This window comes from Sinocyclocheilus grahami, unplaced genomic scaffold (genome assembly GCF_001515645.1).
Source record: "Sinocyclocheilus grahami isolate Dianchi unplaced genomic scaffold, SAMN03320097.WGS_v1.1 scaffold1113.1, whole genome shotgun sequence".
Taxonomy (NCBI): Eukaryota; Metazoa; Chordata; class Actinopteri; order Cypriniformes; family Cyprinidae; genus Sinocyclocheilus; species Sinocyclocheilus grahami.
The window spans coordinates 299,432-316,149 of record NW_015506292.1 but is presented as its reverse complement, the minus strand read 5'-3'; the positions used below and the strand labels follow the sequence as shown (position 1 = coordinate 316,149).

Here is a 16,718-nt window from a genome sequence, read left to right as displayed (position 1 = left end):
GATAGATAGATAGATAGATAGAACAATGGATAGATGGATAGAACAATAGATGGAGAGATAGAACAATGGAACAATAGAGAGAACATTAGATAGAACGACAGAACAATGGATAGATGGATGGATAGATAGATAGATAGATAGATAGATAGATAGATAGATAGAACAATGGATAGATGATAGATAGAACAATGGATAGAACAATAGATAGATAGATAGAACAATAGATGGATAGATAGAACAATGGATAGATAAATAGAACGATAGATAGAAAGATAGATGTTTGTTTGTTCCAGTCATCAACTGAAACAGTGGCATTAAATTAGCGCATCTCTGACCAAAAATTATGCTTGAGTTGAAATGTATACACCTTTTTTTGGCTGAAATATTGACAGGCGAGTTCAACTGCTCAATTACCCAAATTTTATTACAAAACCTTTTTTTTTTATGTCTCTGCTTTTGACTAGATAAAAATTTAATTTAATTTTTGGTATTAAAATAATCATTTTGGTGCATTTATTTATATATATATACATACATACACTGAACAAACATCTTCGATTTCACGGTGACTCGAGGCTGAACTTGAGCGCAGTGTAAAGAACGAATGCTGGAGGTCTGGCGGTGATTGTGTGAACAGAACGGCTCCTAAAGGCTGCAGAGCACTCATGCGTGTCCTGATGTGATGTTGGCATGTTCTCTCAAGCGTCACACGCATCAGCACACGCGTGTTCTGTGTAAACGCTTTACTGCAGAGAGAAGAAATCTGCTCTAAATCACACAACACGATCCAGCAGATCAGGATCTGACTCCAGAGGGCTGATGGGAAACTTTCTGAGTCACTCATTGCACAGAGAAAAACATTCAAACTGAACACAGAACTAATTCTACACAAAACGCATGTTTGAGATCAGATCTGAATCTTATCTTAGAATTCATTATAAATATGAGCTTGTTTTCAATTAAATATTTTTTTAGATTGCTGATACAACAACTTAGTATAGATTGCCGATATAATGCTGATATATATGTTACACATGTTAATAATATGTTCAGATGTAGACAAACTGTACACATTTGCACACATTTCCCTAAAATATATATTTTAAAAGGCATTCTTTTTTAACACTGAATGTTAAGTAGAACTGATATAAAGTAGCAGGTATTGGAAGATGCCGATAATCTCAAAATATCGGCCGATATATCGGTTAATAACTGTTACAATTCAGACTTGGATCTGGTCTCTGATTGGATAATCCTGCAGCATCCAAACTCATTCACAACATCACACTGTGAATGATTCAGAAATAATGTATTAATTCAGTTTATAGACTAGAAGTTTTTAAACCGGGGTCCTTAGAAAAGAGAAAAACAGTGCTAAAAATGTAAAAATAAAAAAAATTAAAATTAAATCAGAATCAGAAAAAGATTTATTGCCAAGCATGTCTGCACAAACGAGGATAGTTAAATTAATATAATAATTATATTAAAATAAATAATTCAATGATAAAATTCTATTACTACAATCTAAAATAAAAATCAGATCTAAATAAAAGCATAACATAATTAAACAAACACATAATAAAAAATATTAAAATAAATAATCAGAACGAGCATTATTGCCAAGTATGTTTGCACATACAAGGATAACTGATTAATATATTAATTAATATAATTATATTAAAATAATTCAATGATAAAATTCCATTACATTTTAAGACAAAAATTGTTCTGTGTAAACGCTTTACTGCAGAGAGAAGAAATCTGCTCTAAATCACACAACACGATCCAGCAGATCAGGATCTGACTCCAGAGGGCTGATGGGAAACTTTCTGAGTCACTCATTGTGCAGAGAAAAACATTCAAACTGAACACAGAACTAATTCTACACAAAACGCATGTTTGAGATCAGATCTGAATCTGATCTTAGAACTCATTATAAATATGAGCTTGTTTTCAATGAAATATTTTTTTAGATTGCGGATACAACAACTTAGTATAGATTGCCAATATAATGCTGATATATACAGTATATGTTACACATGTTAATAATATGTTCAGATGTAGACAAACTGTACACATTTGCACACATTTCCCTAAAATATATATTTTAAAAGGCATTCTTTTTTAACATTGAATGTTAAGTGGAACTGATATAAAGTAGCAGGTATTGGAAGATGCCGATAATCTCAAAATATCGGCCGATATATCGGTTAATAACTGTTACAATTCAGACTTGGATCTGGTCTCTGATTGGATAATCCTGCAGCATCCAAACTCATTCACAACATCACACTGTGAATGATTCAGAAATAATGTATTAATTCAGTTTATAGACTAGAAGTTTTTAAACCGGGGTCCTTAGAAAAGAGAAAAACAGTGCTAAAAATGTAAAAATAAAAAAAATTAAAATTAAATCAGAATCAGAAAAAGATTTATTTCTTTAGTTCTATCTATCTATCTAACAGTGCAGTACTACAGCTAGTAGAATAGAATAAATAGAAATTAAATGTTTTCCAAATATAGCATCATACAGGTTAAGTATATAGCAAGTATAACAATCTAAATCAGGTCTTTATACATGAAAATATTTAGCTGCCCTCCTTTTAAATGTGAGGTTGAGGGTCCCTTGCTCGTATTTGTGGCCCGTGGCATCTAAAAGATTGAAACCTCTTATAGAAATACCATGAAGCTCCTCTAAATGAACACAGGCCTCTGTGAGATGCTGACATATGTACAGAAGATACGAACACAGACAGAATGAAGATGCATGAAACAAAGCATGCATACAGGCAGAATAAGCACTCTGAGACTCGAGGCCTGCATGCATCTGCAGAACCGCATTCACGTCCTAAAGGCAGGTGTGGGATTACACGCAGGAGGATGCACGAGGTGTTTCAGCATCCTATGCGTCTCAGAGCATGCACGGGGTTTAAATGCATGCGGCGCGCGGGGTGACGTTCACACGGATCTCATGCATGCGGGAAATATCAGAAAAGCGAATGCAAACGACACATAACACGCGAGGCTGACGCTTCGCCCCGGCTGCTACAGCCACTCACCGACGGATCTGTAGCCCAGGACGGCGATCTTTCGCGATTTCGGCTGCGGCATCTTTATCTATTCCCTACCGCATCAATATCCACATGTAAGAGGAGGGCGAGTCTGGTCTGGAACAAGCGAAATCACATGGATTTGATCCGGTTTTAGCGTCGTGAAGATTGAAAGGGGAAAAGCACGAAATCCGCTCCGCCGAAACAAGCGAGAATAATTGATGAATTGCGAGGAGTGGCTGCGTCACTGCCCACCGCAAGCCTGCGTTAATTATGCAGGAATGAGCGCCTCGGATTGGCTGGACTCGCCCTGAGAGGCGGGACGCGTCGGTCTTAATCGCACAACCATTGGCTGAGCGTGACTCAACGCTTCTAGAAGGGCGGATGTGATTGGATGCCTGCAGCTGTCAATCACGAGACGCCGGATTATTAAACACACTCACGTGCGATTTATAGTTTTTAGGCTTGAAAAGTTCAAAACGTGCCCCTGATGTTGAATCATTTGTACTATTCTTCAATATATCCAATATATAATTTGTACTAGCTAATAGCCTATATTCAGATATATAATGATCTGATTATATTGGATAAAATATTAAACTCACATTTTAATGTTCTTAGGAATAAAATCAATGTTTTATCTGGTAATTTACCATTTTTGTATTGGCATCATCCTACAGAAGTGGCATCAACAGCAGCACAATATTATCAGGGAGGAACTGAGTTTGGTGGCATTAGTTTGAAAGCCTCTCTAGAAGTCCTCCAGTGAGACTCAGTGACTAACCTGAGCTCTTTATGAACATACCATTCCAAGTTATAATTATTGAATTATTCAAATTACAACACAAACCTTTTCAGTTTTTCGAGCTGAAAGCTTCAGGAATGACCGCCTCTTGTTCTCAAAAGTATATTTTTGGAGTCTCTAGCATGCTTTTGGTTTTCTTCTTGATGCCATTAGACTGTGCATGAAAAGCCTAAAAGTCAGTCTCTGCAGTCCTCTCCTCTGGACATACACACTCACACACTCACGCACACGCTTTAAACAGAGACAGTGAGTAGCCTAGAGAGAATCATGCATTTCTTGATTTTTCTTCTTCTTCCCACAGCATTTTCATCATTTCATGATCTCCCAGTTGCTTTTTTCTAGTCTTTTACTTCATTCTCACACAGAGTCAAACGGGACACAAGACAAGGACAGAGAAAGATGAACATTAGCAGGTTACAAAAAACCCTGGATTCAACACGGGCTATACACATGGATTTGACCGGCTTTGCTAAAAAGTCCAAAACTAACTTCAAAGGGCAATGCTGCATGACAAATAATAATTTACAAGTCACATTTTTACTATACAGTACATTTTTTTATGTCGTCATATATAGGCTAAAATATTAAACTGCAATTATGAATGTGTAAATCATATTATGGTATGCTAGTAAAAGAATATAAATAATGGAGCTAATATAAACGTCAGTAATATAATGAGGTTAATAATAATTAATAGGCAGAAGTGTCAGACTTCTAAAAGTCTGATTTGAGCAGAAACAAAACGCAGGCTCTTCATCGAACATTAAAAAATGTAAACCAACATGTCTTTATACAACAGCTGATTAAAGACTGAAGAAAGGACAGATATGGGACAAAAGACTAGTTCTAAACATTCAACATTAATAACAATAACACTGATATTCCTGCTTCAAATAAATAAGAAAGAAAGAAACATGTAAGATTTGTTAGAACAATGATTTGTGTGTCACATGGTTATGGAAAGCGTACACTGATGATGTTTTTTATGTTTCTTTCTTCAGTCGTGTGATTAATCACCTGTTGCATGAAGGCATAACCGTCTGATGAAGAGCCTGCGTGCTCAAAACGTCATGTGATGGTCTGAAAGTCTGATATTAGAAATACGTTTTAAGATTACAGCACAAACGTAGGCTAAGTGAAAATAAAATTAGGAATGACCCATTCTTATTCTAAGAAGTACGTTTTGAGTTATGAACTCTATTCTGTTATTTTAAAGTTCTTGATGCCATTTAAACTGTGTGAAATACCTAAATGTCAGTCTCTGCTGGCCTCTTCTAGACAGACCCTTTTTTTTTTCAAAACAAGCAGTAATTCTTTAACTGAAAATCATAAATTTTACACAAAAAAAAACTTTGTCAGGATTTGGCTAAAATGAAATGCTGAATGTCTATTCGTTTTATGTGTGTGTCATATTATTAATGAGACAAGACAACAAGATCCTACATTATATACCATAATAAAAATGCGAAGCTGTTTTAACCAGATACAGTTGTGATAGATCGCCAGAAAATATCCATTCTGTCTGAAAACCAGTTCATTCATACAAAGTCTTGTTTGGTAGCATCGTATTTTGTCTGGTACCCAAAACTGCATTTATATCTGCCTGAGAGACAGACGAAGGAAGCTGAGGATGAGCAGACAGCAGGAGACAAAGTGGTGATATATATATATTTTTAAAAAAGCATGGTTTATTGAATAATCTAGGTTGCTGTTGTTTCTGTGCTAAATTTGAGCTTGATGGTTCTGTCTGAGCTTCGTCTAACTTCGTCCTCGTCCCAAAAACACAAATCCAAACTCAACTGTTACCAAACTGTTCCACAACATTCTCCCATAGATTCTTGAAATGAAGACATTCCCACTTATGAAAAAACAAATAGCCCTTCAAACCCCACAGCAAGAAGATTCAACAATAATAAGTACACTGTAAAAAAAAATCCGTCAAATTTACGGTAAAAAAAAAACGGCAGCTGTGGTTGCTGGAATTTTACCGTAAAAAATACGGTAGCTACATTTTAGGTTTTACGGTTTTAACTTAAATTTACAGTTAAATACAGTAATTTCATTAACTGATATAATGTTAATCTACCAACCTATTGAAGCACTGAAATCTGTTTTATAGCTTTGTAATACACTGATAACTTTACAGTGTTTTACCGTTAAATTCACGGTCATTTTTTACAGTGTACAAGAGCAAGGAAAATAAGTAATATAAAATAAAAAATAAATAAATGATCACAACAGTGATGTAGCCAAATCGACCAGTGACATCATCGCTAAAAAGAATAAGCAAAGCTTCAGAACATCAGTAAAGAGATGAGAAGAAGATTGAGAAGAAAACATTTATCAACAGCATCACTGGCAACAAGGACGAACAGAAGACGGAGACGCCTGTAGTGACCATGATGGGACCAAAAGTTGCTATATTTTCGATGATCGTGCCATTTTATCAAAATATTATACATTTCATTTATAAATTAGTAGGAGCCTCCCCAGAGGAATCTATGTTGAAAACTCGTCATGCTGAGTTATCTGAGCTCACCGGTGTACAGCAACGTCTGAAAGAATGAGAGCTGATGGACAACCAGCCTCAATCCGGTCTCACAGGTCAGATGCCCAGGGTTTCTCACCTTGATGAGGTCAAGAGGTGCCTTTCCCGAATTCAGCAAAAACGTTCTGGGAGAAAGTGGGAAAACTGCTGGACACGCTGAAGGAGAAGACCACCGCCGGGGAGATTTAGATCGAGGACCTCGCTGATGTGAAGAAAGAGTTCCTGGAGTCCACTGATGCAGCTAAAGAGGTAAACCATGATGATAATGATGTTTGAAAGTCGTGAAACTTTTACGTCTTGTTCCTGAAGTGTCTGACCTCTAATGTTGAATATAATTGGAACGGGGATGGACACAGTGTGGCATCAGCTGCATGAGGGCCAACAACATGTTCAGCGTTCAGGCCAGTCAGGCTTACACGTTCCTGGAGATCTGTCCTTCATCTCTGTCCAAAGAAGAGTGGGAGAAAGAGTACGAGAGCGTGAAGGAAACTAGGTCAAAAGGCCATTAAACCGTGAGGGAATAATGCTTCTGCTTTTCATGTGACCTCTGACCCGTCATGTCTGATTCGATCTCTCTGTAACAGTAGCTGAGGTTTCCATCCAAACGTGAAGCGAATATTTTCATAGTTCGCAAAAAACAAATGTGAATCAGGTGCATTTCCATCAGGTTGTTGGAGCAGATGACGGTGGTTTTGGTAAACCTAGCAACCAGTGTTGTGGGTAACGCATTACAAGTAACGCGAGTTACGTAATCAGATTACTTTTTTCAAGTAACTAGTAAAGTAACGCATTACTTTACAAGAGAATATCTGAGTTACTTTTTTTTCCCAATTTATTGATTGACAGCTCTGGTGTCGCCATGGTGACAGAAATCAGAAGATGTTACTGTAGTCCTAAAATAAATATGAATATGCATTGATTCATCTCACTCACAAACCAAACATAGATTCAGTATTCCTCAAAATGAATAAAAATAATGCACCTCAGAATATGAGGCAAACCTGCAATAACTAAATGTTAAACAACACAAATATGCTTTATGTATTTAATCCCATTCTATTAGCTTCTGAGCTTCTGATGATTCAGTTCAGCCGTACTAATAAGCACACGTTACTCTAGACAAACATCTGTGTCTTTGTTTATTGCTGAAGTGTGTTGAAGTGCATTCTTCTGCGTTCTACTGTACTTTCCCTTCAGCCTGAGGCGCATTCATTTCACTTCTGGTGTGAAAGGCTTTTATATTTGCCAAAAATACAACTTTTTTATTTTAAAAACAAACAAGCAAGCCCTGTCCAGATTTAAAAAGTAACGCAAAAGTAACGTAACGCATTACATTCCATAAAAAGTAACTAAGTAACGTAATTAGTTACTTTTTTTTATGGAGTGATGCAACAATTGTAACGCATTACTTTTAAAAGTAACAAGTCAAAAACCACCTCAAGCAAGCGGAAATTTATTATGATTATCTTTTCAAAAATTTGACGTTTCCATCACATCTTAATGATTGAACTATATCATTTTTATATTCTTCCTTCCTGTTTTTTAAATACATTTTAATTTAATCAATTAACTTTTTTTTTGATTTCTTAGCATTTTTATGATTTTAATTTTTTTTTAGCATTTAGCATTAGACATTAAAGCAAGTCCTGGATTACCTTTTATCATCTCGAGCGGTAGTGTTAAACACAGCAGACAGAACAAATACGAGACCATTTCAAACTTTTAAGATCCTCTAAACAAGAATCGGGCAAAAAAAAAAAAGTTAAAAAAGCAATCTATGTAATGAAATATTGGTGATAATTCGATTAATTGTAGTTTTTCCATACAATGGATGTCAATGGCTACCATCAACTGTTTGGTTCCCAACATTCTTCAAAGAATCTTCTTTTGTGTTCAGCACAAGAATGAAAGTCATACAGGTTTGGAAAAACATGATGACGAGTAAATTATGAGAAGAATTTTTGGTTGAAATATGCCTTTAACACAGTTAACTGCAGCACTTATTTGTACTCCAGCATCTTAAAGCTACTGTAATTATGTAACATCAGAATAAATGGGTTTGAAGTGTAAAGCGTCTCGTCTTCGTTTTCAGTCACGGTTTCTACTGAAAAATACAACAGAAAAGATATGATACAAGCAGAATCAACAAACAATTTCTAAAGTTTGATGACTAAAGCAGTGGATATCAATCAATGTTGTTATAATCCCGTTCACACATGCAATGACTTTTCAGATTTCAGGTGATGTACTTGTTTTGTAAAGAATTCAATGATCATTATAAAACGGTTTAATCATAATGATCATTATAGTTATTGTTTTTTCTTGCGAACAGGCCTTTATTCAGTCCTTCAGCTGCGAGTCTAATGCTTTTTTAATGCTTAACATCGTGTTTATTAATGTTAATGACTCCTATGGTTTTAGTAAAAGTTCTTCTTCAAAAAAACTCAGTGTTTTAACTTGTAGAACAACACTTCTAAACACAGTCAAATACGACATAAAAGTACAAAGCAAAGATCCTCAGCAAATAAAATATGCCTCTTTCTTCATGAAGCTCTTTTCCATCTTCTGAAGTCATATGATAGTTTTGTGTGAGGAACAGACACGAATGTGTGATTCACTGATACACACTCAAATAAATACTCAGGATGAAACTTAAAGGGGTCTTATGATGCTTTTTTAAAGATCATTATTTGGTGTATTTGGTGTAACAGAATATGTTGACATGCTTTAATGTTCAAAAAACACATTATTTTTCAAATACTGTACATTATTGTAGGTCCTCTATGCCCCGTCTCTCTCAAACGCTTCGTTTTCTACAAAGTCCCTCCTTCCGACAAGCGCAGTCTGCTCTGATTGGCCAGCTGACCCAGTGCATTGTGATTGGCCGAACACCGAAAGCACTCATCGGAAATGTAACGCCCCTTACCATAATCACCAGCTTCAGCTTTCAAAATAAATGTAAAGACAGCCCGAAAGGGGAACAGAGTCTCGTGACAGACACAGTGTGTGGTATGTGAGCTGGTATGTGTTTGCAGTACACAAGCCACGGTTAAGACAGCTGACTCCACTGTGATGTGTCTCGCTCTCTCTCTCTCTCTCACACACACACACACACACGATGCGCAAAACTCCGCATTTGAACAGTCAATAGCAAATACTTAAACTAATAACAAAACAGTAGCTGATTCAGAAGCGTCAGATTGTCATAGCAAAGTCAGAATGACCTCCTCTCCTAGGTTCACGAAACGGTCGTCCATAAAATGCGTTGCTGTTCTGTTGTAAGTCATCTTAAAGATTCCTAAATGCATCTACTTTCGGAAGGCCAAATAAAGTGCTTTTGCTTTCGCCTAGAAACACACAGCGTCTCCCTGACATGCTGCTTCAACACTAACTGCGGTTACTGAAACCACACCTTCTTTCTTTGCGTGCACATTTGGGCACATTATGCAAATATTTCCACATAGTGAGGTAGATATGTGGGGGCGTGTTAGAACGAGCCGTTTTAGGGGGGCGTGGCAGAGTCTTAACTTTGATAAAGAATATCTCTTTGGTTTGGAGACTTTAGTCTTTGCAACTTCAGGGATCTTATCTATGCACAATCAGCTTGTAACACTCCAAAGAGAAAGGAAAGCTTGAAATCACATCATATGACCCCTTTAACATTTATGTATTTGATTTGCATATAAAACATCCATCCATTTAGATGAAACCGGTTTAATATAAACAACTAAACTTAATGGCATGCATAATTGTCAGATATTTTGTTAGAAATGTTATGTAATTCAACAACCTAAATCTGAAATATTAGCATATTGTTTATGTTTTAGTAATTGTTTTATTTTTGTCATTTTTAATAGATTTATTGTATTTTTTATAATTTTTTTAAAGCTTATTTCGATTCACTTTAGTTGCCAAGGCACCATTTCTGATTTTTTTTCTTTTTAAATATTTTAATAACACTGTTTTAATGCACTTCACAATTACACCGAATGCATTGCAGGAATGTAGTCAACTAAAACTTAAACTAAAGACAACATTTTGTTACCTGAAATAAAATAAACAATTATATATATATATATATATATATATATATATACACAGTGGGTACGGAAAGTGGGTACAGACCCCCTTAAATTTTTCACTCTGTTATATTGCAGCCATTTGCTAAAATCATTTAAGTTAATTTTTTTTCCTCATGACCCTAAGCACACAGCTAAAATAATGAAGGAGTGGCTTCACAACAACTCTGTGACTGTTCTTGAATGGCCCAGCCAGAGCCCTGACTTAAACCCAATTGAGCATCTCTGGATAGACCTAAAAAGGGCTGTCCACCAACGTTTACCATCCAACCTGACAGAACTGGAGAGGATCTGCAAGGAGGAATGGCAGAGGATCCCCAAATCCAGGTGTGAAAAACTTGTTGCATCTTTCCCAAAAAGACTCATGGCTGTATTAGATCAAAAGGGTGCTTCTACTAAATACTGAGCAAAGGGTCTGAATACTTAGGACCATGTGATATTTCAGTTTTTCTTTTTTAATAAATCTGCAAAAATGTCAACAATTCTGTGTTTTTCTGTCAATATGGGGTGCTGTGTGTACATTAATGAGGAAAAAAAATTAACTTAAATGATTTTAGCAAATGGCTGCAATATAACAAAGAGTGAAAAATTTAAGGGGGTCTGAATACTTTCCGTACCCACTGTATATACACACACACACACACACACACTCACACTGCTTCTCTTTGCACAAAAAACACACGGACGACAGGTTTGGCAGATATAGATATGTATTTATAGGTTTGATTTTGTTTTTTTTGTTTTTTTCATACCAGATAAATAAAAAGTTAACAATACAATCTGGTCACTATTACATGTGGAGTCCGTATGATAATAATGACCAAATTAAAACATGATTGTCACTCAGTGTGCTTCACAAAAATCTGTCAATGAATAAATTATCTGGTGAACTTAATCTATTTACAGTATAAACAAAAACAAACAAAAAAAAGATCACGAACACGAGCTTTGGATCTTCGGACAGGACGTTTCAGCAGTTTTTCCATCGTTCCACACAAACACAACCACAGAAAGGGCAGAAACACGAGTTAATATGAGTGCTTTAATGCCACGCATGATCAGACTGTACATAGAGTTCATAAAAACTATGATAAAATCAACATCCACGTGACGTCGCATTCCACACAAACATGAAGACACGCGTCCGATGAGACGAAGGCAAGAGAAGTGTTGGAGGAACAGAAGACGCGAGCGGATGAAGATGGTGTGCTGAGAAACATGGCTTCGGCTCCAGTTTCAGTTTTCCGTCGCTGTGTTTCAGTGTCCGGGATGATGAGGATGCAGAAGATCGAGACATTAGAGCAGCGTCCGCTCAGATTACCCAGAATTCAAGTATTCCAGTGCCACTTCATAACAGAACTTATACTGATCCTGCAGGAGACACACACACACACACACACACACACACACACACACCAGCAGGGGTCAGTGTAACACAGTCTGTGAACATTTATCATGTTATTATTTATTATGAAACCAATATATATATATATATTTATTTTTTATTTAAAAGGTGTGTATTTTATTTTGAGGTCTTACAGCATTTGCAACGTTTGTTTCCTTACTACACTATGCATTTTTTAATGCATTTTGCATTTTATGCATTGTAATTATTATGCATCTCTTCCGGCTCAAAATGGATCTGAATGCGTTGTGAGTTATTTTTAAGTTATTATAAGTTAACTAAGATGTTTGTGGTGGTAGACATGACAATAGAAACATGAAACAAACAGTAATAATTTTATTACACTTTGTTTGAAATAAAAATAAAAAATAATAAATAAAATAAAAATGCAATTTGTTATATTTTTACTTGACTAGTTACATTTTAAAAGATTTACGAATTTATGGTGAAGATATATGTTCATTTTGATGATTTAATAAATGATCAAATTGTAAAATTTTTATGAAATCAACTGATTAGACGTGCTTTTTTATGATTAAAACCTAAATTAAACCATTAAAACTGAATACAGAGAAATTAAAACAGAATTTGCACTCTAAAATGTCTGCAAAAATGATTTACTAAACATTTTATTCGATATCCTGCACAGGACTCCTGCCATGACAACTACACTGACATCGCATGATTGAACAGTCGTAAGGGTCAATTTTTTTAAATTGAGATGTATGCATCATCTGAAATCTGAATAAATCAGCTTTCCATTGATGTGTGGTTTGTTAGGATCGGACAATATTTGAAAATCTGGAATCTGAGGGTGCAAAAAAATCTAAATATTGAGAAAATCATCTTTAAAGTTGTTCAAATGAAGTTCTTAGCAATGCATATTACTAATCAAACATTAAGTTTTGATATATTTACGGTAGGAGATTTACAAAATATCTTCATGGAACATGATCTTTACTTAATATCCTAATGATTTTTGGCATAAAAGAGAAATGTATAATTGTGACCCATACAATGTATTGTTGGCTATTGCTACAAATATCCCCCAGCGACTTAACACTGCTTTTGTGCTGCAGGGTCACATATGTGCATTATTGTTATTATTATTTTTATCATTAAACAGTGATGAAAGTAACTCTTTTCCAGCTCCGTCTGCAGCAGTAAGATCCTCAACAATATTTGAAAATCTGGAATCTGAGGGTGCAAAAAAATCTAAATATTGAGAAAATCATCTTTAAAGTTGTTCAAATGAAGTTCTTAGCAATGCATATTACTAATCAAACATTAAGTTTTGATATATTTACGGTAGGAGATTTACAAAATATCTTCATGGAACATGATCTTTACTTAATATCCTAATGATTTTTGGCATAAAAGAGAAATGTATAATTGTGACCCATACAATGTATTGTTGGCTATTGCTACAAATATCCCCCAGCGACTCAACACTGCTTTTGTGCTGCAGGGACACATATGTGCATTATTGTTATTATTATTTTTATCATTAAACAGTGATGAAAGTAACTCTTTTCCAGCTCCGTCTGCAGCAGTAAGATCCTCAGTAGATGCTCAAACCGCTGTCAGGTGTGGATGTGGATGTTCTGACGCTCACCAGCAGATCCACCATGTTGGGTTTGTTGTTTCTCAGTGTCTTGACGGCGTGAAAGACGTCCACCGAGTGCTGGTGACACAACATCTCACACACGATACTGATGGCACAGAACGTGCCGCTGCGGCCGCCGCCGTTACTGAAACACACACAGCACATCATTTATGATTATCAGAGACTCATGACTGTGTTTCTGACTGATGCTGCTGCTGACATTGCTTCTAAACCAGGGTGATTATCCTTAACTAAAACTGAAATTAAAACTAAAACCATTAAAAATATTTTTTGTTACACGAAATGTGTTAGATGTGATATAAAAGAACAACAACTAATTGTTAAAGCAACATTTTTCATTTTTTTTTTATTTAACTTGGAGTACTAAAATAACTTAAACGGATATTAAAAAATACAAAAACTTTATATTTAAAAAAACTAATAAACATGACAAAAACAGCAAAATTACTAAAACTCTAAAATTACAAGGAAAATATAAAAAGTTATTCAAAATATTATTAAAAACTATAACAGTATATCATGTAAACTAAAATAACATCGGTTTTTGTTTCTATTATGGATTCAGCTTTTTAATGCATCAGTTCTTTCATTAAAGCTGAAAACTAAAGAATGCATTATAATGCTTTTATTGATGTCACAGCTCCAGTGGTTTTCTGATAACCTTCATAACATGATGTCAATGACTTTAAACGTCTCATCTGGATATGATTTATGATTACAGTAACATACAGTGTTTCTCCATCACGTCGACTCACATGAATTTCTACAGCACTTTATACAATCCAGATTGATTCAAAGCAGCTTCACAGTAATACACAGGAAAATACCAGAGTTAATGTTGTAAAATTAATCAATTATGAAACAAATTCAATTTCAGCTGTAAAGCAGCTCTTCAGAAGACAACAGAGTCATTATTCAGATCAATCCTGTTGAAGTTTTGTTTGCATCTATTAAATCGATTATATTACTGAATATTACAATATTCACTGAACAACAGCATTGGTGTGTGTGGGGAGTGAATGAGTGTGTCTGTGTGTGTGTGTGTGTGAGCGGCTGCTTTTATTCTGATTTATGGTCAGAAATCACAAACTCAATGAAACAGTTCTCGTCTCAAATGTATTCCCACCTTTACTGCTGTTCAACACTTAATCAGTCTCAGGTTGGCATATTTTGACTGTATTTATGCCCGGTGTGTTCATTTGTCAGTGCTGCATCTGATCTGGGAGCAGTAGGTGGCGCTGTGCTCCCGCTCATGAGCTGCAGCTCATTATTCAGCACACTCACCGAGTCTGGCTGGTGAACTCCTGAAGAGTGTGTGTGAATGTTTATTTCAGGATAAACACGACTGGGCAGCCGGCTCTGGAGAACGAGAGCGAGATCAGAATCTCTCGGAGTCTCACCAGAATCACGCTTCACGCTCTCAGAAACTAGCTTTACTAGTAGTGTGTGAAATATCCAAAGCAAGATTATCCAGCTCAGTTCAGCTGAAGTGTTTTTCTGAACTGAACTGATCTGAATAATGACTCTATTGTCTTCTGACACGAAAATTTAACGAAAATTAACGTTTCATTCATTTTACAACATTAACAGTTATTTTCCTTTTTCATTACTGTGAAGCTGCTTTGAAACAGTATGTGTTTTATAGAAATAACAGTAAGTGCTATAGAAATAAACATGACTCGACAAACACACTTTTGCATTCCATTACCTTGCTTTTCCAGTGTTTTTCTATGTAAGCGTGCGCTAGATAAATGTCTCTGATGTGTCTCGCATGATATGGCCATCTAAAAACATGACACTTGACTTCAAACTTTAAGAAATGCATGACAAGATGCATTGAAGAGGTTTTTCACAGCCCTATATCTTGTGTTTTAAACCCCAAAACATGTTCTTGGTGAATGTAGTCACTGATAGCAAATCATAAAGACAAAACTGTAAAAACACACAATTTACACAATATTTCCTTGAATATATTTGAAAACTTGATGAGCCAAATATCAACTAATTGAGTTATTAAAACTAAAACCATTAAAATATTTAAAATTAAATAAAAGTTAACTTAAATGATAATAATACAAATAAAACAAAATATAAAAAAATTTAAACTTGGATTATTTTAGCAGATGTCCAAGGAAACATTTCTAATTTTCATTTATCTTAACTAGATTAAAATAATAAATAAAATAATATAGTACTAAAATAACTCAAAAATAAAACTGAAATAAAATTAATAAAAACTACATAAACACACGCACACACACATATATAAACAAAAAAAATGACAAAAATACAATAAAATTACAAAAAAGATCAAATCAAATAAAATCCTTATTAATAATAAAAAATATAACTATATTTAAATAAAAATACATTCTAAATATTACAAGCAAATTCTATCTATTAATAAAAAATATAATTCTAAATATTCTACACAAATTCTAAATATTGATCAAAACAATTCTATTTTTTACAAAAAATCTACATATTCATAAAAATATTGTAATAAATATTACAAACAAATTTTATGTAAATTTGTAAATACAAATCTAATCCTAAATATTAATTATAAATATGCTAAATAAATATTGCATTACTATTAATAAAAATAATATAAATATTCTAAGTATGACTATGTAAGACTGAAGCGGACTCACAGGCAGTGCACGACGGTGCGTCCCTCTCCTCCGTCGTACTCCTCCTGCCATTTGTCCACCTGTCGGATGAGTTTGAGGAAGGAGCGTTTGGAGACGGGAGTGTCGCGGTACATCGGCCAGCCCAGAAACTGGAACTGCTGCACCATCCGGTACCCGTCCTGCGGCTGCACGCAAACCACACGTTCATGACACTCAAACAGCCGACTCTGACTGAAGTGTGTTAGCGAGCGCTTACTCACCCGCGCGGCGTTATAGATGCGGAAGATCCTGCTGATGATGTCCTCCTCCAGATCCGCAGACACAAACTCCACCTGGATGGGCCCGTGCCGATGGACGCCGTTCTCCGGCCAGTACTGCGGACACAGCTGGACACAAAACACACCAATCACACACATCAGCATCACATTCACTGCCACTTCAGTGGTTCCATGGCTGATCAGTTTCAGCAGTTTTTCTAGAACAGCATGGCTATACCGTCCGGTTCACAAGTTAGACCAGCAATTAGCCAGAATAAACCAGCCTAGACCAGCAACTGACCAGTATAAACCAG

The 16,718-nt window shown here is 35.4% G+C and overlaps 2 protein-coding genes across 2 annotated transcripts in view; both read right to left on the bottom strand.

Moving 5' to 3' along the window:
- The window catches only part of LOC107566922 (Ras homolog, mTORC1 binding), a 17,343-nt gene extending 14,030 nt beyond the window's left edge, over positions 1–3,313 (bottom strand). The window contains exon 1 of the mRNA XM_016252500.1: positions 3,060–3,313. Coding sequence (XP_016107986.1) covers positions 3,060–3,111 — 52 coding nt within the window. The 5' untranslated portion in view covers positions 3,112–3,313. The remainder of the gene's footprint in view (positions 1–3,059) is intronic.
- A 7,869-nt stretch (positions 3,314–11,182) lies between these two features.
- LOC107566921 (receptor-type tyrosine-protein phosphatase mu-like) overlaps positions 11,183–16,718 on the bottom strand; it is a 181,706-nt gene continuing 176,170 nt past the window's right edge. Inside the window, exons 32-35 of the mRNA XM_016252498.1 lie at positions 16,408–16,533; positions 16,169–16,332; positions 13,503–13,638; positions 11,183–11,853 (exon numbers count right to left, since the gene is read on the bottom strand). Of these exons, the coding sequence (XP_016107984.1) occupies positions 11,800–11,853; positions 13,503–13,638; positions 16,169–16,332; positions 16,408–16,533 (480 nt within the window). The 3' untranslated portion in view covers positions 11,183–11,799. The remainder of the gene's footprint in view (positions 11,854–13,502; positions 13,639–16,168; positions 16,333–16,407; positions 16,534–16,718) is intronic.